Source organism: Schistocerca cancellata, chromosome 3 (assembly GCF_023864275.1).
Source record: "Schistocerca cancellata isolate TAMUIC-IGC-003103 chromosome 3, iqSchCanc2.1, whole genome shotgun sequence".
Taxonomy (NCBI): Eukaryota; Metazoa; Arthropoda; class Insecta; order Orthoptera; family Acrididae; genus Schistocerca; species Schistocerca cancellata.
The window spans coordinates 760,439,147-760,465,399 of record NC_064628.1 but is presented as its reverse complement, the minus strand read 5'-3'; the positions used below and the strand labels follow the sequence as shown (position 1 = coordinate 760,465,399).

Genomic DNA, 26,253 nt, shown 5'->3' with positions numbered 1-26,253 from the left:
AATCTGCTCCAGTCCGGAATCCTTGAACCATTACACCAACAACCTGAAAACAGCTTTTGCATCCCGTAACTACCCTCCCGACCTGGTACAGAAGCAAATAACCAGAGCCACTTCCTCATCTCCTCAAACCCGGAACCTTCCACAGAAGAACCCCAAAACTGCCCCACTTGTGACAGGATACTTTCCGGGACTGGATCAGATTCTGAATGTGGCTCTCCAGCAGGGATACGACTTCCTCAAATCCTGCCCTGAAATGAGATCCATCCTTCATGAAATCCTCCCCACTCCACCTAGAGTGTCTTTCCGCCGTCCACCTAACCTTCGTAACCTCTTAGTTCATCCCTATGAAATTCCCAAACTACCTTCCCTACCCTCTGGCTCCTACCCCTGTAACCGCCCCCGGTGTAAAACCTGTCCCATGCACCCTCCCACCACCACCTATTCCAGTCCTGTAACCCGGAAGGTGTACACGATCAAAGGCAGAGCCACGTGTGAAAGCACCCACGTGATTTACCAACTGACCTGCCTACACTGTGAAGCGTTCTATGTGGGAATGACCAGCAACAAACTGTCCATTCGCATGAATGGACACAGGCAGACAGTGTTTGTTGGTAATGAGGATCACCCTGTGGCTAAACATGCCTTGGTGCATGGCCAGCACATCTTGGCACAGTGTTACACCGTCCGGGTTATCTGGATACTTCCCACTAACACCAACCTGTCTGAACTCCGGAGATGGGAACTTGCCCTTCAGCATATCCTCTCTTCTCGCTATCCGCCAGGCCTCAATCTCCGCTAATTTCTAATTTCAATCTGCCGCCGCTCATACCTCACCTGTCTTTCAACATCATCTTTGCCTCTGTACTTCCGTCCCGACTGACATCTCTGCCCAAACTCTTTGCCTTTACAAATGTCTGCTTGTGTCTGTGTATGTGTGGATGGATATGTGTGTGTGTGCGAGTGTATACCCGTCCTTTTTTCCCCCTAAGGTAAGTCTTTCCGCTCCCGGGACTGGAATGACTCCTTACCCTCTCCCTTAAAACCCACATCCTTTCGTCTTTCCCTCTCCTTCCCTCTTTCCTGATGAGGCAACAGTTTGTTGCGAAAGCTTGAATTTTGTGTGTATGTTTGTGTTAGTTTGTGTGTCTGTCGACCTGCCAGCACTTTCATTTGGTAAGTCACATCATCTTTGTTTATATATATATATATATAAAAGTAACCAATCTGAATTTCAAACAGGAAAAAGAACTATGGATGCAGTGAATAACTTTATCAAAAAGATAGGCAAACCATTGCATCAGAGGAGTAAAGTTACAAGTATCTTCTGTGACCTCACAAAAGCATTTGACTTCGTGAGCCATGACTTGCTAATCTACAAATTAGAAAATACGATATTAAGGTTGGTTCAAATGGTTCAAATGGCTCTGAGCACTATGGGACTTAACTTCTGAGGTCATCAGTTCCCAAGAACTTAGAACTACTTAAACCTAACTAACCTAAGGACATCACACACATCCATGCCCGAGGCAGGATTCGAACCTGCGACCGTAGCAAACACGCGGTTCCAAACTGAAGCGCTTAGAACAGCACGGCCACACCGGCCGGCCGAGGTTAAGGACAATGGACTAAATAGGCTAACTTCATACTTACACAACAGAAAATAAAGAGTAACTATCACCTCAGATATAGTGAACTATTATTCTAAATGGAGCCTACAGGACAATTAAAGAGACCTTTGGAGAAAAGAGAACCACTTGTATGAATATCAAGAGCTCAGTTGGAAACCCAGTTCTAAGCAAAGAAGGGAAAGCAGAAAGGTGGAAGGAGTATATAGAGGGTCTATACAAGGGCGATGTACTTGAGGACAATATTCTGGAAATAGAAGAGAATGTAGATGAAGACGAAATGGGAGATAGGATACTGCGTGAAAAAGTTTGACAGAGCACTGAAAGACCTGAGTCGAAACAAGGCCCTGGGAGTAGACAACATTCCATTAGAACTACTGAAGGCCTTGGGAGAGCCAGTCCTGACAAAACTCTACCATCTGGTGAGCAAGATGTATGAGGCAGGCGAAATACCCTCAGACTTCAAGAAGAATATAATAATTCCAATCCCAAAGAAAGCAGGTGTTGACAGATGTGAAAATTACCGAACAATCACTTTAATAAGCCACAGCTGCAAAATACTAATGTGAATTCTTTACAGACTAATGGAAAAACTAGTAGAAGCCGACCTTGGGGAAGATCAGTTTGGATTTTGTAGAAATATTGGAACACTTATCTTAGAAGAAAGATTAAGGAAAGCCAAACCTACATTTCTAGCATTTGTAGACTTAGAGAAAGCTTTTGACAATGTTGACTGGAATACTCTCTTTCAAATTCTAAAGGTGGCAGGGGTAAAATACAGGGAGTGAAAGGCTATTTACAATTTGTATAAAAACCAGAAGGCAGTTATAAGAGTCGAGGGCTATGAAAGGGAAGCAGTGGTTGGGAAGGGAGTGAGACAGGGTTGTAGCCTCTCCCCAATGTTATTCAATCTGTATATTGAGCAAGCAATGAAGGAAACAAAAGAAAAATTCAGAGTAGGTATTAAAATCTATGGAGAAGAAATAAAAACTTTGAGGTTCACTGATGACATTGTAATTCTGTCAGAGACAGCAAAGGACTTGGAAGAGCAGTTGAACGGAATGGACAGTGTCTTGAGGATATAAGATGAACATCAACAAAAGCAAAATGAGGATAATGGAATGTAGTCAAATTCAGTCGGGTGATGCCGATGGAATTAGATTAGGAAATGAGACACTTAAAGTAGTAAAGAAGTTTTGCTATTTGGGGAACAAAATAACTGATGATGGTCGAAGTAGAGAGGATATAAAATGTAGGCTGGCAACGGGAAGGAAAGCATTTCTGAAGAAGAGAAATTTGTTAACATCGAGTATATATTTAAGTGAAAGGAAGTCGTTTCTGAATGTATTTGTATGGAGTGTAGCCATGTATGGAATGAAACATGGACGATAAATAGTTTGGACAAGAAGAGAATAGAAGCTTTCGAAATGTGTTGCTACAGAAGAATGCTGAAGATTACATGGGTAGATCACATAACTAATGAGGAGGTATTGAATAGAATTGAGGAGAAGAGGAGTTTGTGGCACAACTTGACAAGAAGAAGGGACCGGTTGGTAGGACATGTTCTGAGGCATCAAGGGATCACAAATTTAGCATTGGACGGCAGTGTGGAGGGTAAAAATAGTAGAGGGAGACCAAGAGATGAATACACTAAGCAGATTCAGAAGGATGTAGGTCGCAGTAAGTACTGGGAGATGAAGAAGCTTGCACAGGATAGAGTAGCATGGAGAGCTGCATCAAACCAGTCTCAAGACTGAAGACCACAACAACAACAACAACAACACAACTACTAGCAAATTCCACTGACTTGAATACAAGAAAAATCACTTATCATAGTTATTTTGAATCTGTCATTAGATATGAGATAATGTTCTGGGGAAGTTCAAGTAATGTATCTCAAACACCGAAACTGCAAACGAAAATTGTCCGATACATGTGTACTGCACAGCGAACAGAGTCTTGTAACCCATTATTTCAGAAATTGCAAATCCTAACTGTTACCTCCATATAAATTTTTTAATTATAATTTTTCTACACAGCAGACAAAAATTATTTGATGAGAATCATTTTAACCATACATATAACACAAAAATTAAAATAATTTTATGCTACCCACACACCAGTTGAAATTATATGCACGAACTCCACAATACATGAGGATGAAAATATCCAAGTTAATGGGCAAAAACACATTTAAATATGAAGCCAGAAACTTTAAAAATGAGGCTACAGCAGATTCTGTGGGAGAAATGCTGCTATTCAATAGAAGAATTCATAGAGGATAAAATGATCATTTGAGCAAGGGGCAATTAAGTGTCAGATTTTATTGTATGTATGTATGTATGTATAACATCATTATTATTGTGCTATCTGCAAACATCAGCTGTTCTTTGTATATGGTCAAATTTTACCACAATTTGATGTGTCTCCTGTATCGGAAGCAAATGATTTAGATTATGTATTTTATGAGACAAATAAACCACAGCTCACAATAACCAAGTCTAATATCTTATATGTACCTACCAGTACCATTGGGTATTGATAAGTCATAGAAAAAATATATGAAAATTAATTTTCAACAATAATGTATTTTCTATTCATTGGTTAGAATTAAACAATACTGATATCTAGTAATTGTGAAATGAAATTAAATAAAATTTACACAACAACTTGTAATATTTTCTTTAATTATTGTATATATTAAAGTTAAATGTATAAAAAAATAAATCAAGTAATTTGTTTAAAACTAATATCAATTACCCTAAGGACTTTGGGGTGAACAGGCACTCGCTTTTTCTCCATCTTACATCTACTAGGTGCCTCTACTCAATTTCTGTAACTTCCACATTACTATTTTGTTATGCAAAACACTTTTGTAGAAATACCTTTAGACTTTTCAGTATCCTGCCTCTGAAACGAGAGCATTGTTTTTATTAACGTTCGTACTGTCCAAGCTTCCACTTTTTTTTTCTCCAGTTATTATTCCAACTGTGTCCATAGTTATTTGGCAGCTCCATCTTTTAGTACCATTTACCTTAAAATAGACCTACACAAAATTTTGAAAATCAAAGGGAATGGACAGTCTTCTGCTTATACCAAATGCTTTTGGAAATTTGTTGTGCAAGTTACCTCTTACCAGATGTGTTGCTGTGTATGTTGAGCTCTGGGCAGCAAGGGGGTGGTGGGGGGGAGTTGGGGTGGGGGGGCAAGAGGTACAGAGAGGGGCAGAGTTGTAAAGGGGATGACTCATAAAGATCTGTATTTAAATGTCCAGTGGAACACTTCATCCAGAACTTGTCACATCACTCAGAGAGTGGCACAATCTTAATTTATTTATTTTATTTATTTATTTATTTCATGTTCCGTAGATCCAGTTAGTGAGTCAATCACAAGGATATGGAACGTGTCAAATTGTACAGGTTTCAATTTAAACTTACAATAAATACAAGGGCAATTCAATGCCAAATTGTACACAGTTTAAGTAAGAGATACTATAAATACAGTAATAGATACAATGTCAGCTAGATAACATAACAACCATTTAACAGAAAAAGGAGTTTCAAATAAAGGTTAAAGATAAGAGCACAAAATTAAATCAGATATTAGGCCTACAAGAGTAAATACAAGTACAGCCAATTTGTTGTTACAAAAAGTGTGCTAATGCTCAAGTGCACAATAAAATCAATTTAACTACTTCTCCCCTGTCAAGTTTAGTGACAATAAGTTTAGTGATGGTATACATTTTCTTTCAGACATTCATCCACAGTATAAGAAGATTTCTCTGTCAGGTAATCTTTGAGAACTTGTTTAAATTTTGGCAGTTCTGTATGAACACATTTGATATGCAGTGGTAGAGCATTGAGCAGCTTAATGCTGGAGTAGTAAACTCCTTTTTGTACCAGAGTGAGATGTTTCATTTCGAAATGTAGATTGTTTTTGTTTCTGGTGCTATAGCCATGGAATTTACTGTTGTCTTGGTAGATAGAATAATTTTTGTACACAAAGGTCAGGAAGGAAAAAATATACTGTGAGGCAGTTGTTAGGATACCTGTCTTCCGAAACAAGTGGCTGCAAGTGTGTCTTTGATGGACCCCACACATTATTCTGATTGCTTTTTTTGGATGGTAAAAACCTTTTTTGCAAGTGGTTGGTTCCCCCAGAATAGGATAGCATATGTCATCAATGAGTGGAAGTAGCCAAAGTAGGCAACCTTAATGCAGATGAAGAATGTGACCTGACCAATTACATTTGCTGTCTATGTAAGCACCCAGGAATTTTGTATCTTCAACTTTCTGTATTGGTTGATCTCTACATTTTATGTTAATTTCATCAATATTACTTTGTGATGTATGGAACCTCATATAATGAGTTTTATCTGCATAGAGTGAGAGACCATTTGAGGAGAACCAATTTAAGATCTCATTAAAAACAGTATTTGTAGTTTGTTCAAGATCGTGATCAATCAAATCGTCAATTAGAGTTGTGGTATCATCAGCAAACAGGGTAAATTTGCTATTTGTCTCAGAACAAAGAGGAAGATCATTAATAAAGATGACGAAAAGCAGTGGGCCTAAAGCAGAGCCTTGAGGCACATCACACGTTATTGTGCCCCATTCAGAAGAGGCAGGTTCTCCAAAAGAGCCATTTATCATTACAGTCTGCTTCTGATCCTGTAGATATGATTGTAGCCACAAGCCAACAGTACCACCTAAACCATAGTATTCTGCCTTTTTCAAAAGAATATTTGTGTGGGCTGAATTCTCAGCAATGTGCCTGACATCATCCCCAATGGCACAGTTGAGGTTATAGTCCAAACCGTTCCTGGCACTCCCAGTAACCACTACATGATTTTCTTTACCAAGATATTTCCCCTGAGAGCTTAAGTCACAGCAGGGACTTCTGTATTGGTTCATACACACCCCTTTCATGACTACTTTCTAGCAGAAGCACCCTCTTGGTCTTTATATGGCATTTAAGAATTCTACCTGAAGAAAATTACTAAAAATTACTTTTGTGTGTCTATGCCATATTACTTTCACCATGAGACTATACTTCGCTCACAGTGAAATTACAAAAATGACTGACATTATAAGTCTAATGCACTGCTTTTCATTATCTTTTAACAACAATTCTATCTGATTTCCTACACATACAGCCCAGTTCCAGTTTGTGGAAGAAGTATTACTGGTTATTTATAGTGGTGAACAACACAACTTATTAACTCGTGCATGACGTTTTACTAGTAATCTCTGTCTTGAATAAAACCTGAGAGCTTAAAGGTGGACTTTAAGCTCTCAGGTTTTCAAATTTCATCCAATGCAGTCCCCAACAGTCAGTCTTTGCTTTTCATATTGTATGATAAGTCTCCCCTGACCTGCAGTTCTGCGTGACTTTCCCAAAATCTACCCCTTTTCCTGGACCTCTCCAGTCCTTTTCCTTCATTATTCTTCCTTCCCCTTCAACACTTTTGCCTGAAGAAGAAGCCACTGGCTCCAAAAGCTTGTCAATCACAACAATCTTTTATGTGTGTGTTCTGTCGGCGCTTGGTGAAAGATTTTTTTATCTATCCAATTAAATAATGGTTATTTACAGTGACTGATTACTTCTCCTCTTTCAGTTTTTTTTATATTCTTTGATTATGCTAAACTTCTGGATAGTAGCTTACAAATTCATATTATTGTACTTGTGTTAATAATTTGAAGCTACAAAATTGTTTGGCAGCCAAATGAGTACTTTCAGCTTACAACTAGCACAAACTGCATAGTCATTAAATAACTCTATGTAGACAAAACATGACAGCTATCTACTGCTTGGTGTTGTTTTTTCCTTCGTTTTTTCACTTTTATAACTGTTATAATTTTTTAAGTAATACATTCAGTAATATCATAAGTCTCAATTAAATCTGGCACTGCATATTCTCCAGTCATTTAGTAACGGAAAGTCCTGGTAGAATGTAAATAATTTAGGAGCACAGAGGAGGGACCCCCACCCCACCCCACAGCCACACACACAGTAAATATATAATCAACACTGACATTTTTATATTTCTCATTCATTAAAAATAAAATTCCTTTAACTGGGTCAACCATTTTAAGCATATTTTCCATTATGTTTCATTACATACCATTTGTATCATCAAGAAACAATCAAATTTCTTTCCTCCCAATAAAAATCTGAAACAAATTAATTTCTCTTTTCTTTTTTCACTTTTTTTCTATATTTTCATTGTTGATGAATGCCAAAGAATTCAGTGCTCCTCCCAACCCCTTGCTACATTGGTTGCGCCCTTGTGGAAAAGCCAGGTACAAGAACTGTCGAATGCATCCACCATGCACATTCTACACCAGTATAGCTGCAAGTAAGTACTATTGCATCAGAAGCAGGGCCACCTATGAAAGCAGTCATATATATTAGCTGCAGTTTCAAATGAATGCCCACCACCAGACTGTGGCCAAGAGCCTAATTGACCACCCAGTGGTGCAACATGCTACTCAGCACAAAATGCTCGATTTACATGGCTACTTCACAGTCATGCCTTCTGGATCACCACCCTCCTGCCCCCAACACTAGTTTTTCTGAATTTCATACATAGGAGCTGTCCCTGTGATACGTCCTTCATTCCCATAATCTTCCTGGTCTCAGTCTCTGCTAGCCGCTACCCCATAACTCCTAATTTCACTCATCCTGCAGCCACATCATCTTCCCTATTCTTTACATTCCTCTGTTCTGTGACCCTTCCTAATACACACCTCTATGTCATAACTCTGTGTGCTTCATGAACTCACTGTTATCAGTGACTGTGCTACGTTCACTTCCTGTGCACCTACTGCAGCCACCCTTCCCCTTCAGCCTCCTTCCATTTCCCACTCCCTCACTCCCTCCCTCCCTCCCTCGCTCCCAGTTCATCCAGTACAGCCCCTCACTCTAGTCAAGCTGCAAAACTACAGCCCTGATACCGTGTGTTCAGCTGGTGCAGCGTAGCTGTCTTGGTGAGTGTATGTGTATGCATATCTATGTGTGTGTATGTGTAATCTAGCTCAAAAAAGGATTCATCAGAAAGCTAGGAAGTTTGTGGTCTTATTGCTGTTTCTTTCATTGACTCAATGCATCTACTATGTGCAAGCAGCCACCTTCTTTAAGGAATATTTTATTGAAAACTACGGGCTGAAAAACTTTCCTTCTCCCCTGTCAAGTGTTGCTATCTAGCCAAGAGACTGCTCCCATGGCTAACAATCTGTAGCCAGACCATGCTGCAGGCCAAGCATAGTTCTCACAGTTGAGGACTCCTGATGAGAGATGCCATGCAAATGCTTTCAGCCAATAGGAAGTGTGAGCAAATGAACATGTGGGTTCCTGGTATACAGGAGCAGTGTGGTGGGTCCAGAACAGATGCTTTCTCTGTGACTGTCTCCTGACCTAACAACACACAATCTCCCTGCATTCTCCTGATCCACTTAGCTGTAATGGCCATTGCACTTTCCCTATGTGCACTCTGTGTAACATGAAGGAGAACTAAATTTGAATCCTGTTCTCAAAACAAATATCCCCTCTGGGTGCCTCTTCCTTTGCCTTCATTGTCGCTCCTTATTTATGTGGTGTCAGTTCATTGGGGTATGAGAACAATACAGCCCCCTACGAGTGGCTTCTCAACACCCATACACATCGAGCTGGAATGCTGCCACACTCGGTTGCTGCTGTCTTCATTCTACATAGAGTTCCAGTTGGCTGCGGGCCCTACCACCACTGCTGCCTAGCAGGTCCTTTTCAGCTGGCCTCCTGCTGCAGTTGCCACCACATAGTCCATTGCTGGGCGACCTCCTGCTGCTGCCATGAGGGTCCAAGTCTACATCTACATAGATAGTCTGCTTGGTGGAGGGCACCCTGTACCACTACCTGTCATTTCCTTTCCTGTTCCACTCAAATAGAGCGAAGGAAAATGACTGTTTATATGCACCCATATGAGCTCTAATTTCTTGTAACTTATCTTTGTTTTCCTTGTGCACAATCTATGTAGGTGGCAGTAGAATTGTTTGGGAGACAGCTTCAACTGAAGATTTTCTAAATGTTCTCAATAGCGTTCCTCAAAAAGAATGTCACCTTCCCTCCAAGGGTTCCTGTTTGTGTTCCCCAAGCCCCTCTGTTAACACTTACTTGTTGTTTGAACTTGCCAGTGATGAATCTAGCAGGCTGCCTCTGAACTGCTTTGACATCTTCCTTCAATCTGACCTGGTACAGATGCCAAACACTTGAGCAGTACTCAAGAATAGGGTGCACCAGCATCCTATATGCAGTTTCCTTTACAGGTGAACTACTCTTCCCTAAAATTCTCCCAGTAAACTGAAGTTGGCCATATGCCTTCCCTGCCACAGTTCTCACATGCTCATTTCATTTCAAATTGCTGTGCAATTTTATGCCCAGATATTTAAAAGACTTGACTATGTCACGCAGGACAGTGGTAATACTGTATCCAAACATTATATGTCTCATCTGCCTACTCATCCACATCAACTTACATTTTTTCCACATGAGGGCTAGCTGCCATTCATCACACTAACTGGAAATATTGTATAAGTTGTCTTGTACCTCCCTACAGCCACTCAACTTCGACACCTTACTGTACACCATGACATCATCAGCAGACAACAGCAAATTGCTGCTCACCCTGTATGCCAAATCATTTATGTATATAGAGAAAAATAGTGGTCCTATCGCACTTCTCTGGGGCACTCCTGATGATACCCTTGTCTCTGATGAACGCTTGCTATTGAGGACAAGGTACTGGGTTCTATTATTTAAGAAGTCTTCCAGCCACTGACATATCTGTGAACTTATTCCATATGCTCGTACCTTCATTAACAGCCAGCTATGGGCACTATGTCAAATGCTTTCCAGAAATGTAGAAATATGAAATCTGCCTGTTGCCCTCCATCCATAGTTCCCAGTATATCATGTGAGAAAAGGGCAAGCTGACTTTTGCACAAGCAATCCTTTCTAAAACCATGCTGATTCATAGACATAAGCTGCTCAGTTTCAATAAAGTTTATTATATTTGAACTGAAAATATGTTCAAGAATTCTGCAGAAAACCGAAGTTAGGGAGACTGGTCTGTAATTTTGTGAGTCTGTTCATTTACCCTTCTTATGCGAGGGCAGATCAAATATAAATGGAATTTTTTTTTTTATTTAAATTCATTTATTAAAAAACTCAAGGCAATTGTAATTAATTTTTCCACATAGTCTCCTGCTTTGGAAATGCATTTGTCCCAGCATATGGGCAGCTTTTTGATGCCCTCATCATAAAAAGAACTGGGTAGTGTCACCAGCCAGTTGTGCACGAAGTCTTCCACACTCTCGTCATCTTCAAATCGTCGCCCTCCTAGAGCTTCTTTAAGTGGTCCGAATAAATGGAAATCACAGGGCAATAAGTCCAGGCTGTAAGGAAAATGATCAAGTGTAGTCCAGTACATTTCCTGTAGCTTGGAGACAGCTAGAGCTGCAGCATGGGGTCGGGCATTGTCGTGGAGGAAGATGACCTGTCGAATTGATTGGTCTCATCTTTTGTGGTGATATGCAACTCTAGCTTTGCTCAACAGTTTGCAGTAGTGAACAGCATTGATTGTACATCACTCATGCAAAATATCAATCAGAAAAATGCCTCACTGATTGGAAGAAACGGTTGAAAGAACCTTGCCAGCTGACAGTCGAGTCTTGGTTTTCAATGGTGCTGCCTCCCCTTTCCTCTGCCACTCTTTACTGGCTTGTTTGGATTCTGGAGTGGAGTGGTGAACCCTTGTTTCATTGCAGGTGATGATCCAACTCGAAAATGCATCACCTTCTTCTGCAAACCTTGCTGTAAGCCTCTGACAGACCTCCAAACATCTCAGCTTCAGATTTTCAGTCAAAAGTTTAGGGACCTATCTGGAACACACTTTACAGAACTGTAGGTCATTTGTGATGATTGCTTGACTGATTCTGACTTTTTGTGCAATTTCTGATACTATTTCCTGTCAATCGTCATTAATAATGTCTTTAACCACACGTTCTTGTCCTTCCTTGAACTTTTTATGCCAGGCAAACACACATGCCCTTGATAATGTTTTATCATCAAACTGTGCAGCCAACCTTTGGCGACATGTAAGGATCTCTTGCTCAAAGTGGCAAAAGTGCAAGCATTCGGTCTTACCTGTTACCTTACATGTGACAGTCTGTCTGACACTATTGCATGAAGAAGCTAGGAGATTTGTTTTAACTCCAGTACATAATAACGACCCTTATAGTGTGTTTACAAATGATTTAAGTTGCAGATACTGGAGGCGGTTGAATCATACTGTTAACAGATGTCAGCTTACTTGCTGTCCCCCCCCCCCCCCCCCCCCCCCAAAAAAAAAAAAATTCCACCCGAACAGGCCACGAAGGCCTCCAAGCACATGATCTGACATGAACCAGTGTTACCACTGCGTAAAGGCCATTGGCTACTTACTTTCCTAACTGCAGAGAAAATGGACATTTGAATATTAACTGCCCTCAGTCACGAGGTAGAGCAAACTGTGGCTATGATGGATTTCAGAATTACACAGGTAATGGGAGAATTAATCACAGAAATGGATGGGGGTAGGTGCAGCCAGTCCTCACCACAGCAACAACAAACTGTTAACCCCATCAACTTTTTTGAGGTGGCAAATGTGATTGTGTATGGCACTATGCGTGGAGGAAAAAGTGAGGATTTTAACTGATACATATGTCCAAGAAAGTTTGAAATTTGAAGCACTGGAAAAGAAAGGACTTGATTTTCATGTCATCCTGGGGAATAATTTTCTGTGCCATTATCAGGGTATCATTGAATATCTAATGCAATCTGTTCAATTCAGTGAAGCAATTCCTCATTTTGGTGGCAATAAGATTGAACAGGTATGTGACACTTTGGGGAAGAGGGACATACGAAGTCTTCACGGGAGTACTCCTTCTGCCCTTTCCGGCCTGCCAGTTGTGTAGCAGGTGACTTTACCCCTTCAGGCGAGAGTGTGATGGCTCATTGCACAGCCGGCTGGGGGGACGGTGATGCTACCTTGACATGGGGTGATTTCACAACCTCAGAGCTGAATTTGAGATTGCATGTCTGCTTAGGCATGTCCTTCCCAAAATTCTGATGAACTGTGTAGCTGTGTGTTATAAGCCATTACCCCTCTAATAATATGTGATGATAATGGAAAAGTTTTCTGGATGACAGCCAAAGTCTGAGAGCCTAATGGAATAATTTTTCAGGTTGACCTGCTCACCCAGACTGACTTCAGGTTCACATGAAATGAGGCATTTGTAAGGCTGACACTGTGAGTTGGAAAGTATGTGTCCAAGTTTTTCTAGATAACTTCAGTGCAAGAGATGGAGGAATACCTTGTGGAACTACACTGGTCAGTATATAGGTGATAGATAAGAAGGAATTGCCTGCAATGGTGAGAAAGAAATTCCAGAGGGGAAGGAAATAGAAACATTGCCCATGAGAGAAGCTTAAACAATCACACCACTCCTTAGAAATCGCTTGCAGAAGAGATTGTCAAATTTGTCTGAATTGGGTCAAGGCCTATTGTATCCAGTAGTGGAGGAGTTTGTGTGGTTGTTTGAGGAAAGGCTGTATTTGTCAACCACAGACCTAACAGTCCGCAAAATCCCAACTGGGAATGCTAGGACAAATGCCCAAAAACCCTTCAGATCCTATCACTTGCAGTCATTTGTGGAGAATAGTATTTAGCAACAGTTTGATGCTGGAATGATACAACCTTCTTCCAGTCCATGGGCTTCACCTACAGTAATTTTGCCCAAAAAATCTGTTAATAGTGAAAAATACCATTGCTTATGTGTTGGTAAGCTACCAGTGAATAAAATACAACACCTGACATATTCTCACTGCCTCAAACAAACAAAACCTGGGATAGACTAGGGAACTGGGAATATTTTACTACTGTGAACATGAAATCAGGCTGTCATCAGAATCATATTGCAGCCATAGATTATCATAAATTGCTTTTGTAGTGCCATTCAGGTTGTATGAATTCCTAAGAATGCCTTTTGGCTTAGGAAGTGTGCCTGCTACATCTCAGGAGTTCAGAGATTTATTTTGATTGGACTGAACCAACAATGTGTTTAAGATATGATAAGAATTTGCAGTGCCTGTGTTAAGAAGAATGACACAATGTTCCTTCAGAAATGCATGCACTGTGGGGACCACAACTATTACGAAACACATTAAATGTATTCACAGTTTAAAATAAGAACAACCATCAAATGAATAAAGGAATGACAACAATGAAAATTTGTGCCAGACTGCGACTCAAACCTGGATTTCCTGCTTTATGCGAGCAGTAGTCTTAACTGCTTTGGCTACCTCTGTGTGCCTCATGGCCAGACCGAAATTCCACATGTCTTCGATCCTGCATCACAATCTGTATGTGTACATACATTATGTTATACCCACATTGTGATATGGTGACCATTCATGTCAAGTGGGAAATCCAAGTTCAAGTCATGGTCTGTCACAAATTTCCATTGTCATCATTCCATTGTACAGATGATGCTTGTTCATATTTGCAACTGCTAATACATTTCATGTATTTCATAATGGCTGTACTTGCTGCAGTGCCTGTTCCTTCAGACATACATGCATGTCCAAAGGAACATTACATTGTTCTTCTTAAAATAGGCACTGCAATATTGTATTATTCACTGGTACCAGGCAGCAGCTTTCAATTAAAATGTCCTCCTCTGTACGTAAATTAGGTAATGTAAGTATGAGTATGGATTATTTGTTTGTTTGTTTTGTTTCATTTTAGGGAATATAAACAATTAGGGTCATACACACTCACGTCAAAACAATAAAACACAAACACAGAGAGGATTTAAAAAATGACTACACATCAATCCCAACTGAGGTAAGAGAAGACAGTGAAAAGCAGAGATGTGGAGAAAGGTCTATAAAATACGCCATACAGAAATTGAAGTCCAGAAGTAAAATTTAAATGGCCTTCACCATATCGCTACACAATCGGCAGCCTGCACATCGTTTGCTAAAAAGGCCAAACCCAAGAGGTAACATATATGGTTAAAAAATGGGCATTCAATCAGAAAAGGTCAGACAGTGAAAACTTGGGTGCAACGTGTACAAACTGGTGGGGGATTGACACTTAACAAATGACGATGGCTAAAATGGCAGTGCTCAATTCGCAACCTAGTTAATATGACCTCCTCGCAATGGGAGGGCTGAGAGGAGGTCGTCTAAGCTGTTGGGAGAGGCTTAGTAACCTGGAGCTTATTACCATCAAGAGAGGACCAGAGGTGATGCCAAAGCAACACAACCTCCTGACAGATGGCAACACAGAGACCATTGGAGGGAATATAAGAACTAGTGGGCTGAGGCATGAGGACTACAGCCTTGGCAGCAGGATCAGCAGCCTCGTTTCCTGTCAGACTGCCATGACCAGGAACCCACATAAACAGCACAGTGGCTCCATCAAGGGTGAGAAAGGGACAGTTTTCCTGGACCCACTGCACTGAGGGATGGGTAGTGTACAGTGCACAGAGGCTTTGAAGGACTCAGAGAGAGTCTGAGCAGATGACACACCTGAGAAGCCTGTGTCACCGGATGTATGCCATGGCCCGATAAAGGGCGAATAGCTCTGCTGTAAATACTGAACAGTGGTCTGCAAGCCGATATTGAAAAACGTCAGTGCCAATGACAAAGGCACATCCGACACCACTGTCAATCTGAGAGCCATCAGTGTACACAAAGGTACTATTGTGAAGTACCATGTGAAGATTGTGAAACTGAAGGCGATAGAGAAAGGCTGGAGTAGTGTCCTTAGAAAGCGAATGAAGTTCCAAAGTGGACATAGGCCACCACACAAGGCCAAGGTGGTGAAGGGTTCACACCCACTGGGAAAGTTGCAGGGAGCTGTCCGAGCAAGAGCCGAAAGCAAACTCCAGCAGGTAACAGAGAAGAGGGGTGCACCCATACTGGCGATCAAAGTGTTATCAAAGAAGGAGGCATAGGATGGGTGGCCACCCATGGTACACAAATGGCTTGCATACCTGCTGAGGAGAAAGTCACAGTGGTAGTTCAGCAGCTTCTGCACACTCAACCGGGCTAGCGAAAAAGGTGCCAGTGGCCAAACGGATGCCACGAGGATGGATAGTATTGAGACAGCATAAGAGGGACAGATATTCAGATGCATAAACAAAACACCAATAGTCTAGTTTTGAACAGACAAGGGATTGGTACAAATGGAGGAGGGTGGTTCGATCTGCACCCCAGGAAGTACTACTGAGGACACACAGGACACTGAGGAACCATGTACAGCAGGCTGCCAGGTAAGACATGTGGGATGACCAAGAGTGTTTCCTATCAATCATGAGCCCCAGGAATTTCATAGTTTCAATAAATGGAAATGCAACAGGTCCAAGATGTAACGATGGTGGGAGAAACCAATTGTGCCACTAGAAATTCATACAAACGGATTTGTCGTTGGAAAAATGAAAGTCATTATTGATGCTCCATGGGTAATGATGATCAAGACACTGCTGAAGATGCTGATGAATGAGACAGATCCATGGAAGACTGAAATAGATGGCGAAATCATCAAGAAAAAGGGACCTGGAGATGCCCGGCGGGAGACAGGCCATTTTTTTTATAGGGTTAATGGCGATAGGAAAGAGGACAGAACCCTGAGGCACAACATTTCCTGGATAAAGGTGTCCAACAAGGCAGAACCCACATGGACCTTGAAAACTTGGTCTGTTAAAATTTCTCAAGGAAACATGGCAGGCAGCCACAAAAGCCTAACGTGTAGAGACTACTGAGGATACCAGTCCTACAGCAGGTGTCATAGTCCTTCTCCAAATCAAAAAACACATCCACAGTCTGGGATTTCCACAGAAAACCATTCATGGCATGGGTGGACAAAGTGACAAGATGGTCAACTGCAGAATGATGCGCTCAAAATCCACACTCTGCAGTGGTTAGTAAATTGTGAGACTCAAGCCACCATAAGAGCTGAGCATAAATCATACGTTCCATTACCTCGCAAACACAGCTGGTGAGAGAGATGGGGTGGTAGCTAGAACAAAGGTGTTTGTCCTTACCAGGCTTAGGGATGGGTATGACAGTGACTTCACACCAGCAACTGGGAAACATACCCTCTGCCCAGATGTGGTTGTACATATTAAACAGAAAGTGCTTGCCCGCAGGAGAAAGGTGCTGCAACATCTGAATGTGAACACTGTCTGGCCATGGGGCAGAGGATCAGGATGTAGTGAGAGCATGATCTAGCTCCCTCATACTAAAGGCAGCATTGTACCACTCACGATTTTGAGAATAGAAGGATATTGCCTGAGCCTCATCCACATGTCTCCAATGAAGGAAGGCTGGGTGATAGGCGGAAGAGCTCGAAATTTCCGCAAAATGGTGGACCAAGGTGTTGGAGACAGCAATAGGGTCCACGATGACATTGTCTGCCACTGCCAGGCCGGAAATTGGGGACAGGATCTTGGTTCCAGAGGGCTGTTGGAGGTTGGCCCACAGAGTAGAGGAGGGAGTGGAACTGTTAAAAGAACTAGTGAATGAAATCCAGCTAGCTTTTTTACCATCCCGAATGGCGTGACAACACTGTTCACACATCTGTTTATAATAAATGCAGATTGCTTTCCTAGGATGATAGTTAAAAATGCAGAGAGCACATCTCCGCACTGTAAGGACAGCGTTTGCAAGATAGTCCACCTGGTCATCACAACTGGGGAAATCGTGTTTGTTGAAGGTTGCCAGGGAGGACTAAAGCCGCCACTCGGCCTTAGTGAGCTGCCATTTTGGTGTGTACACAGGTGGGGTAGGAGTCTGGTACTGAGCTCCGCGGGTTTCAAATCCGTGCCAGACAGCATGGAACTCGATGACCACAAGAGGTCTCTGCAGCAGTCGCACCATACACCTTGGCTGCGTGCTTCTGGCCTTTTCTTGGTTGTCCATCATTATGCTCATCCTTCCATTCTCATTCATCTGTCTTGTTTGTTTGCAGGCCTCTCCTGTTCAGTCCCAGCATGTTTTCGTTAGCAGCAACCCCACCATCGTTTCTGTCATGGTTACAACAGATAGCACATGGAAAATGGTCACCCAAGTAGGTGTCAGAAAGAACGGACCACTCGAGATGGTGAGCAAACTGGGCAGTGCAGAAGGATAGGTCCAAATGGGAACAGTTGTACGAGGAGGCAGAAAGGAATGTGGGTGCTCCTGTGTTAAGGTAGAAGAGGTTAAGTTAAGAAAATCAGCCAAGTGGGCACCTCTCTGACTGGTTCTGGGAGAACCCCAAAGGGGATGGTGTGCATTAAAGTCACCAAGCAGCAGAAATGGGTGAGGTAGCTGCCCAACATGCTGGAGGATGTATGCCCTGGTGACATTGAATGACAGCAGGATATAATTGATACAAAGGGAAAACATCAGGTGAGGAAGGAAAAGGCGAACTGTAAAAGCTTGTAGATGGGTAGTCAGCAAGATGGGCTGACTATGAATGTCATCCCATATGAGCAGCATGACTCCCCCTTGAGATGGAATGCCGACCTCAGGGGGAAGGTCAAAATGGACCGGGAAGAAATGAGAAAGCTCAAAGCAGTCGTGAGGATGCAATTTTGTTTTGCTGAAGGCAGAGTACAAGGGGATGCTGCAATTCTAAAAGCAGCTGTAATTCCTCTTTATTGGATCAAAGGCCGTGAATGTTCCATTAAAGGAGAGCCATGACGAGGAAGAAATGAAGGGGTGTCACCTTGGCGGCTGCCCAGTGCCAGCCTTCGAAAACTTGCTGCTACAGGGCACAGAGGCAGGAGGATCCTGCTCCATGAGGTCCACAGAAGTGCCAGCTTTCTTGTGCTGTTGGTATGTGGAGTCCAATGCAGAAAAATGGTTGGTGGTGCACACTGGCAGCATGGAGGCCAGCTGGGCAAACATATCACGTGATGACACCGTTGAAGAGGATTTTCGAATCAGTGAAGGAGAAGACAGTTTGTCTTTGTTGGACTTCTTTAAGCCTTTCTGGTTAGCAGAGGAAGACTCAGGTATTGGTTGGCTGGAGGAACATACGACGTCTTCACAGGAATACTCCTTCTGCCCTTTCTGGTCTGCCAGTTGCGTAGCTGGTGACTTCACCCCTTCAGGCGAGAGTTTGATGGCTTGTTGCACAGCTGGCTGAGGGGACGGCGATGCTGCCTTGACACTGGGTGATTTCACAACCTCAGAGCTGAATTTGAGATTGCATGTCTGCATAGGCACGTCCTTCATGGAGCAAGATGTAGCAAGAGCAGTACTGTAAGTGACAGATGGTAGAACGCAGGGTTTGCGACTAACCAATAAATTGCAAATGACTGGGTAAGGAACTTTTTCTTTTACCTGGATGTCCTGGACAAGCCATTCTTTGAGATAGGGACAATCTCGAGAGGAGGCTGCATGTTTGCCATTGCAGTTGATACAGTGGGGAGAAGGAGGCAGACAATTGCCCTCATGCACATCCTTACCACAGGTTAAACATTTGGCCAAGTGTTGACAAGACATTCGAGTGTGGTTGAAATGATGACACTGGTAGCAGCGCACCGGGGTTGGAATGTAGGTTGGACTGTGATAACTTCCTAGCCTGATTTGAAGTTGGATGGAAGACTCACTCTATCAAAGAGGAGAAAAAGAGTGCGTGTGGGCACTAAGGAGGAACCTACGTTTTTTATTACCCAATGGACAGCAATGAGACCCTGATCAGAGAGGTATGTCTGGATTTTGACCTCCGTCAGACCATCAAGCAGCCTAGTGTAAATAACACCACAAGAAGAATTCAGAATTCTATGGACCTCGACATGAACAAGATAGCCACGGAGAAGCACAGCAGCAAGCAGTTGTTGTGCTTGAGAATCAGAAGTCGTCTCCAAAAACAAAGTCGATTCTGCAAATGAGAGCAGGATTTCACAGGGCCGGCAATTGCATTAACACCTTTCTGAATAATAAATGGATTTAATGTTGCGAAGGACTGACCGTCTTCAGTACGTGAAAACACAAGGAACTGTGGTGCAGCTGGAAAGGTTTTTGAATTGTTAGACTCATTCCATTTACGTTTTGTAGGCACTGATTGTGAAGATGAATGGATCCCCCATGATTTCCAGCATCTTCAATGGCGCACTCCTTCCAGCTGGGGCTCCCCTTCTCAAGGGGGCGCATCTGCTTTAGAAGATCGTTCACACCTCGGGTCACACCTCCCGAACACCTCCCAGGTGCCTCCTCAGGTTGCCAACCCTGAGTTCCTACTGCTGCAAAACTACATAAATATGAGTCTCAACCTGCAATCATGCACAGCACCATAATGCCCATGAACCCAGCTGGTGCGATATCTGCACCTAGGCTTCCCATTGGAGTGAGTCCCTCTGTAATTTCCCCCGAATTTCTGCAAGGTGATGTTCAAGCACTTGTATGGTTTGGCCCACCCCAGTATCCATGCAATTGCATATTGGCTGACTGCCATAGTCTTCCACGTGTGTACCCACAAGTTTTCTGTTCTTATATTTGCTATGTGTGGAACAGCTGTGTATAATTTTCGACATTTATGATTCATCGCCTGCCACTCACTGAAACCTCCATTTCTGTGAGGCCCCTGTGTGCTATAGGAATTTTTACTGTCCCATGTTAATTTTTATGTAACTGTGTCCAGTTCCAAGAAAGGAACGAAAAATCAAGAGTACTTCTGTGTCCTGTTTGCTCCCCATTTTTTTCTTTTTCTTTTTCTGTGCCAACACCCGAACATACTATGCACTTTAGATCTAAGTTCCCATGTGCACAAGGTTAGTGAGTAAAAATTTGCAATGGTCTAGCCTCTTTACATAGGCAACCCCATAGACAGTGAAATGAGTTATTGACTTTTGTGCCCTTCTCTATTATCAACCTATTGTAGCTGCAAGATAGTTTTTAGGATACCCATTCTTGCCACATCTACTTCACTTTTCATTCCAGGCTTCCACTGTTAAAATATAGCATTAATGTACATCCTCAGCTGTCTATTCCCTCCTTGTGAACTCCTGTGTCCACCTCAGTGATGGGCATGCAAACCTACATTACGAATGCAATACTCTGTGTTGCAAAAACTGATATGGAATGGCCAAGGGGGTTGTGCTTTCCAATCCCATTAAAAAATTCTCTTGAAATCATTTACAAAAGCCTGCCACATTTTACGTTGCATTACTGAATCTTTTTCCCCTTTAGTATGAGTTAGCAGAGGTTGGCAAGAACTTTTACCTAGTCAAGTTTTAATGCAGTGCCCTGATTCAGGCTTAGAGAGCCCCCTTCGTTTTCAGCCAGTAGTATTCCATGATGTATGCAGTTCAGTTTTCTTGAGCCAACTCTAGGTTCTCCTGAGAAATACGATCCAATGCTGACGTCTTGTTTATAGGTATCTACACCATCAGACTGGAAGCTTCATAAACACTGTTACATGAATAGCCAAGAGGTGTGGAGTAGGCAAAAGGAGAGGGAAGGGGCAGCAGCGGGCAGCTGTGACAAGCAGATACTTCTCGACAACCCTGACTCCTGAAGAAAGTAGAACTGGTGGAGAACCTGTTGTACTGCCCCTAATCCACTGCCTATCACCATCAATAATAAAACAAGATTTAAGAGTATGCTTTGAGTGTGAGAGAAAATAAAGGGGATAGTGCGTTTGAAAGAAGGGAAATAAAGTAGTAGTGTTAAATTTTTTCTTGCTTTTCCAATTTGTGCATTCCATTTGTTTTGGTATCTAATAGAACTAGTTTTAGATTTATCTGGTACAATACAAAGGTCCTGGATATGTCAGATTAATGATGAAGAATTTGCAGAACAACTCGTTTAAAAATTTGTCTACTACAGTGGAAGAAGATGTGTTGGATAAGCTTATAGAGTCAACAGTAACATTAATATGAGAAATACTTCTGAAATTAGTACACAGTAAGGAATTCTGATAATTCCAAATACTTAAATTTATGCAGAATGTTGTTTCTAATTTACTGATTTTCAAAACTGTATTTGCTTCAAAACCAGTTGGATGTGATGAGATTCGGCAGTGACATTTCCAAATATAGTATTACACAAACCTTTCATTTGAATGAAAGCAGAAATTACTGTGTGATAGGCCATAAAACATGCAACATGAAATATGGAATCTATTGATGCAACCTGCATCTAAATGCAATGTTTGGTTGTGCTATGTAGTTTTCAATTAAGCAAAACAGCACTATTCAGGGTGGAGAAAGGCAACTATGTTTGGAAATCGTTACACAAGAAGATTAGGAATGGTCGTAGGAAGTGCATGAAAAAAAGAGACACATCTTGGCTGCAGCATAATGGGCACACCCATACCTCTGTATTGGGGGATACTAAATAGCCTGTCAGTAAAAATACTGTATTTACAAGAAATATATAGCCAAAAATTCTCACAACAGTTGCTCACTGCTCGTTTTTTATCTCTTACTGGTGTTGCTAGTTCATAGAGTGGAGAGTCAATTACTCAGAAGGTAGCTCCTGTAAAGGTTCCTTGAATTCTGGTATGACACACATATCTCTGTGATTTATACTTATGTATGCCAAATTAACAGGGAAGACACAGGGCCTCAACAATACAACAATACAGTCTGTTTGTACTTGATGAATTTGATACTTACATGCTGGCCATCAATTTCTTCCCTGGGTAATAATTTCATTCAAAGTGCATATACATGTCAGCAGCAGGAGCACAACATCAGAACATTTGCAGTGTAAGGGAGGAAGCTGAGTGTTGCAGACTGCAGCATTGTTGAAAGTGTGACCGTTCAAACTAAACAGGTGGGTTTGCTTAAAATGCGTTCAGATTGCCCATAGCTCAGCCAGCTGCCATTGTGGAGAGATCTTTTGTTGTGTTTTGTACTTCTTATCTAACTTGTAAAAATTGGTGAAAAATTAAGAGATGAGTGAATAAGTTACAGAGGACACATCACCACTCTTAACATAAGATAATGAAACAAAGTCTGAATTTAATTTCTTTATGTTTCCAGTCATGTCAAGTGACTGTGCATCCACAAGATTCATTGTCAAGTGGCTACTGCTGCCTTGTGGTTGCTGCTCTCATCTTTATAAACCCATTACACTAACCATGACATTACCAGTGCCCAGTCCACCACTATAAGAGGTAGCCAACGTGGCTGGAAGTCCAAAAGATCAGCTATAGTGCCATGAGACCGTGCATTCATCCAGAATAAAATCTAGATGAGAACACCACTTGTGTCTGTATTGTTATTGTGTAAATCACAGTTCAGATAAAACTGTTATTTATTATTAGCAATTAAAACCACTAGGGAGGAAATGTACTGAGAAGTGTGAGTAAGAATTTCAAGATTCTTCATGAGACCACTGGATAATGCGCAGTTATATAACTTTATACAATATCCTTATTGATCTCTTCGGCTGAATAAGTGCTCTATTTGCTTTAAGTGAGCCGCCACAGAAGATAATTCCATAAGTCAACAAAGTATGAAAATATATCAACACACCTGTCTTTAGATCAACACAATGAGCAGTACTTCTGGGGGCAAAACATGCTGAACTAAGCTTCTTGATTAATTATTTACGTGTTACCTCAAATTTAGTATGTTGTTTAATTGAATCCTGAGCAGTTTTATAAACATTGCTTCATTTAGTGTATGTATCATTAACATTGTAAATTACTTGAAACTGCATAGAAGACTATGAGTTTTTTATGAGATTAAAACTCTTTGCTGGGAGCCAATTGTAAGTCTATAGCTACCTTAAGCCACTACTGGCTATGATTTTTTCTTACTTGGTATATTTTTCTACACACTTCTCAGTGGTTTGACAGTGATGATGTTATTTTTAAATAACAAATTTTATCTCAGTATTCAGTTCCTTAAAAATTTCACTCTAGTTAATCTAATGTAAATGGCCTCAGCTGCCAGAGAATGTGATCGCACGCATGCGCATGCGCGCGCGCGTGTGTGTGTGTGTGTGTGTGTGTGTGTGTGTGTAAAAGCTCACTTTCTGAGTCTTCTTGCTGTGCCAAAAGCGACTCAGCATCTCCACTATATGCTATATGGTTAGAAGCAACAATCCTTTTCATAATATTGTTACTTGTACAATAGTTTGGTCTGGCGTCATTAATTACCCTGACTGATTGCCATAAAGTTGGCGCAGTGCTATAATACAATATGTTGACTGTGCTGTCTATGTGAGCATTCATTGTCAGATAAAAAGTTATTTGATCAATATGAACTTCATTGAAGAAGACATTATTAATCAGGGTGCTGATGTATTGCATAATGAAAGGTTAACTGCTGGAATAAAATGGTAGAATTCAAATAATGTTAGATATTTTGTCAGACTCCTTTGGCAAGCATACATTAAAACTGCCACATCAGACCTTGTTTTTAACAGGCAGATATCCTAAGAACAGTCAAGATGAGTTGTATGGAGCTCAAAGTTTCCAAGTGATGATCTGTATGCAGTTAAAATTATAAATGAAATATTTATCATTGTTGGCTCAGAATCACATGCTTGATATATGGAAAGTTTTCATACATGTGTAAACGTGTAGGCTTTTAAGTTTAGGTATATATGGTCGTTTACTGTTATTCATGAATAGAGAATTTAAAGCAATTGCAAAACATCGTAACTACAGCAATTTGTACATATTACTGAACCTTCCCAGTTTTTATATGATCCACAATTCGGGGAAAAGGAATTGTGTCAACTCTTCTTTTTTTATTTCGGTTCCAGCAGATGACAATGTTGATGCATGTGATGCGAAGTACTGGTACTTGGCACTTTGAGAATACCTTCGCACCAGTCAAGTGAATTCTGAATTGGTGGCGAAAAAAATGAAAGAAAAACAAAAATACACGGTAGGCAGAAGTAGTAATTAAAATATACTGAGCTGCTTCAGTTTAATCTGTGAAACGACATGTACCAAACTGCAGTACATTTGTCATAAACATGCCCACTAATGCAACTGGGCTAGGCGAAAATTACGACTTACGATAACTGAAGAAAACTTCAAAAGCAAAGATTGCTAAAAAATAATTTTATTGCATGACCAAGTTTGACAGGGTTACACTGTCACCATCGAATGTTATACTTCAAAATTTTTACAACGTATTTAAAGCATAAGACCCTGCGATGTGTCTGTTGAAATCGGTCATAAAACAAAATACTTTTTAAGCGGCCTTAGCTTGTGAAGTTTCCAATTATCATAGACTGCAGATCTTCCCCAGACTGACAATGTCAAGAATGTAATAAATTGCAACGTATTGCTGATCATTATAACTGCTAGTCTTCAATTAAAAAAGAAAAATAATTAATATGATTGCGCCATGTTTTCCATTCATATCAATATTTTAAGACTCATCAAATGTCTTCTACCTGGATGAAAGATTTTGCCGATTGACATCGTATGATAACCATTTTGTTTGAAATACTGGGGTAATGTCGTAAAATTGCCAGCCGTCTCTCGCCAGTAGCTGTAGAAATCATACAACCGAATACTGTCGGGGCGTCTGCTGGTCAGAAATGAATTTCGACTTGGAGCGCACAGCGCTTGCTAGGAACAGAAAATAATGAAACAGAATAAGAACGGTTAATTATCTGATTTTAGGCTTTTGGTAAAATTAATACCTGGGCAAAGGCATGTTTGAAAACGACGCTCTTTTTTGCAAGTGCGTTAATGTGGGGTGTGTGAGCATTTACGTCATTATAGCAACCAAGTGCGGGACGTAAATCGTCAACAACTATGAATAGTATATTCTTCTTCACTGCTTTGCCGGTACTATTGACGATGACGAGAAAAAGCAGACACCTCACTACGAACGACATGTCTATTACACAGAGCTACATTCGCTTGTGCTTTGTTTACTCATATCAGCTGATTTGCAGTAGCCAAGAGAAGTTATGCAACCAAAGTTATTTATGTTGTCGGACGAACAGCAATTTTTTCGCCATCAGATGTATTTTGTGTAATACATTGCTTCATTTTTTAACGTTACATGCATTAAAAAATGTTAATTGGTTTGTTGTGTGACAAAACTAAAAAAGTTTGTCAGCATTCGCAATGGCCTTGACGTCATAGTTTACTACAGCTGTCAGGACTGACGCAGTGGAGTGGAATGTAGCTTTATGGAAGTTGTCAAAATATAACAGATGTAGGTGAAAACGTTAGTATCTTGTGTGCGCACTTTTAATATCAAGCAAAACTGTTGCACTACTAAAAAACTAAAAGATGCACTTTGTGTTTGCGTTGACAAGGGTACCATTAAGGCTTTGTTGTAGGACTGTACCTTTTGTTATGCGTCCAAATGCAGTCCAAGAAGAATTCACACACACAAAAGAAATAGCAAACAAATTAATCGTACAACGTTATGAAGTATCAACATTTATTTTTGGATGGCGGAATTGCATTTAAAATCGTTTGTGCATTTTCAGTTGTACAATGTCTGCTGAATCTCCTCGTAAATCCGTAAACCCAGCTGGAAATGTCGTCTTGCCACAGCCAGTTAGTGACAGATCCATAATTGAAAGCGTCGCAGGATTCATCAATGAAGTTGTACCACAGGTG

The 26,253-nt window shown here is 41.1% G+C and overlaps 2 protein-coding genes across 6 annotated transcripts in view; one reads left to right on the top strand and one right to left on the bottom strand.

The window, feature by feature from the left end:
- The window catches only part of LOC126175786 (iduronate 2-sulfatase), a 145,618-nt gene extending 120,094 nt beyond the window's left edge, over nt 1–25,524 (bottom strand). For both annotated transcript variants that reach the window (XM_049922762.1, XM_049922763.1), the window contains exons 1-2: nt 25,317–25,524; nt 25,065–25,242 (exon numbers count right to left, since the gene is read on the bottom strand). In XM_049922762.1, the coding sequence (XP_049778719.1) occupies nt 25,065–25,242; nt 25,317–25,514 (376 nt within the window). In that variant the 5' untranslated portion in view covers nt 25,515–25,524. The remainder of the gene's footprint in view (nt 1–25,064; nt 25,243–25,316) is intronic.
- A 100-nt stretch (nt 25,525–25,624) lies between these two features.
- The window catches only part of LOC126175784 (breast carcinoma-amplified sequence 3 homolog), a 223,946-nt gene continuing 223,317 nt past the window's right edge, over nt 25,625–26,253 (top strand). For 3 of the 4 annotated variants that reach the window (XM_049922761.1, XM_049922759.1, XM_049922757.1), the window contains exons 1-2: nt 25,625–25,852; nt 26,121–26,250. In XM_049922761.1, coding sequence (XP_049778718.1) covers nt 26,128–26,250 — 123 coding nt within the window. In that variant the 5' untranslated portion in view covers nt 25,625–25,852; nt 26,121–26,127. The remainder of the gene's footprint in view (nt 25,853–26,120; nt 26,251–26,253) is intronic. The other variant, XM_049922758.1, reaches the window with a different exon arrangement.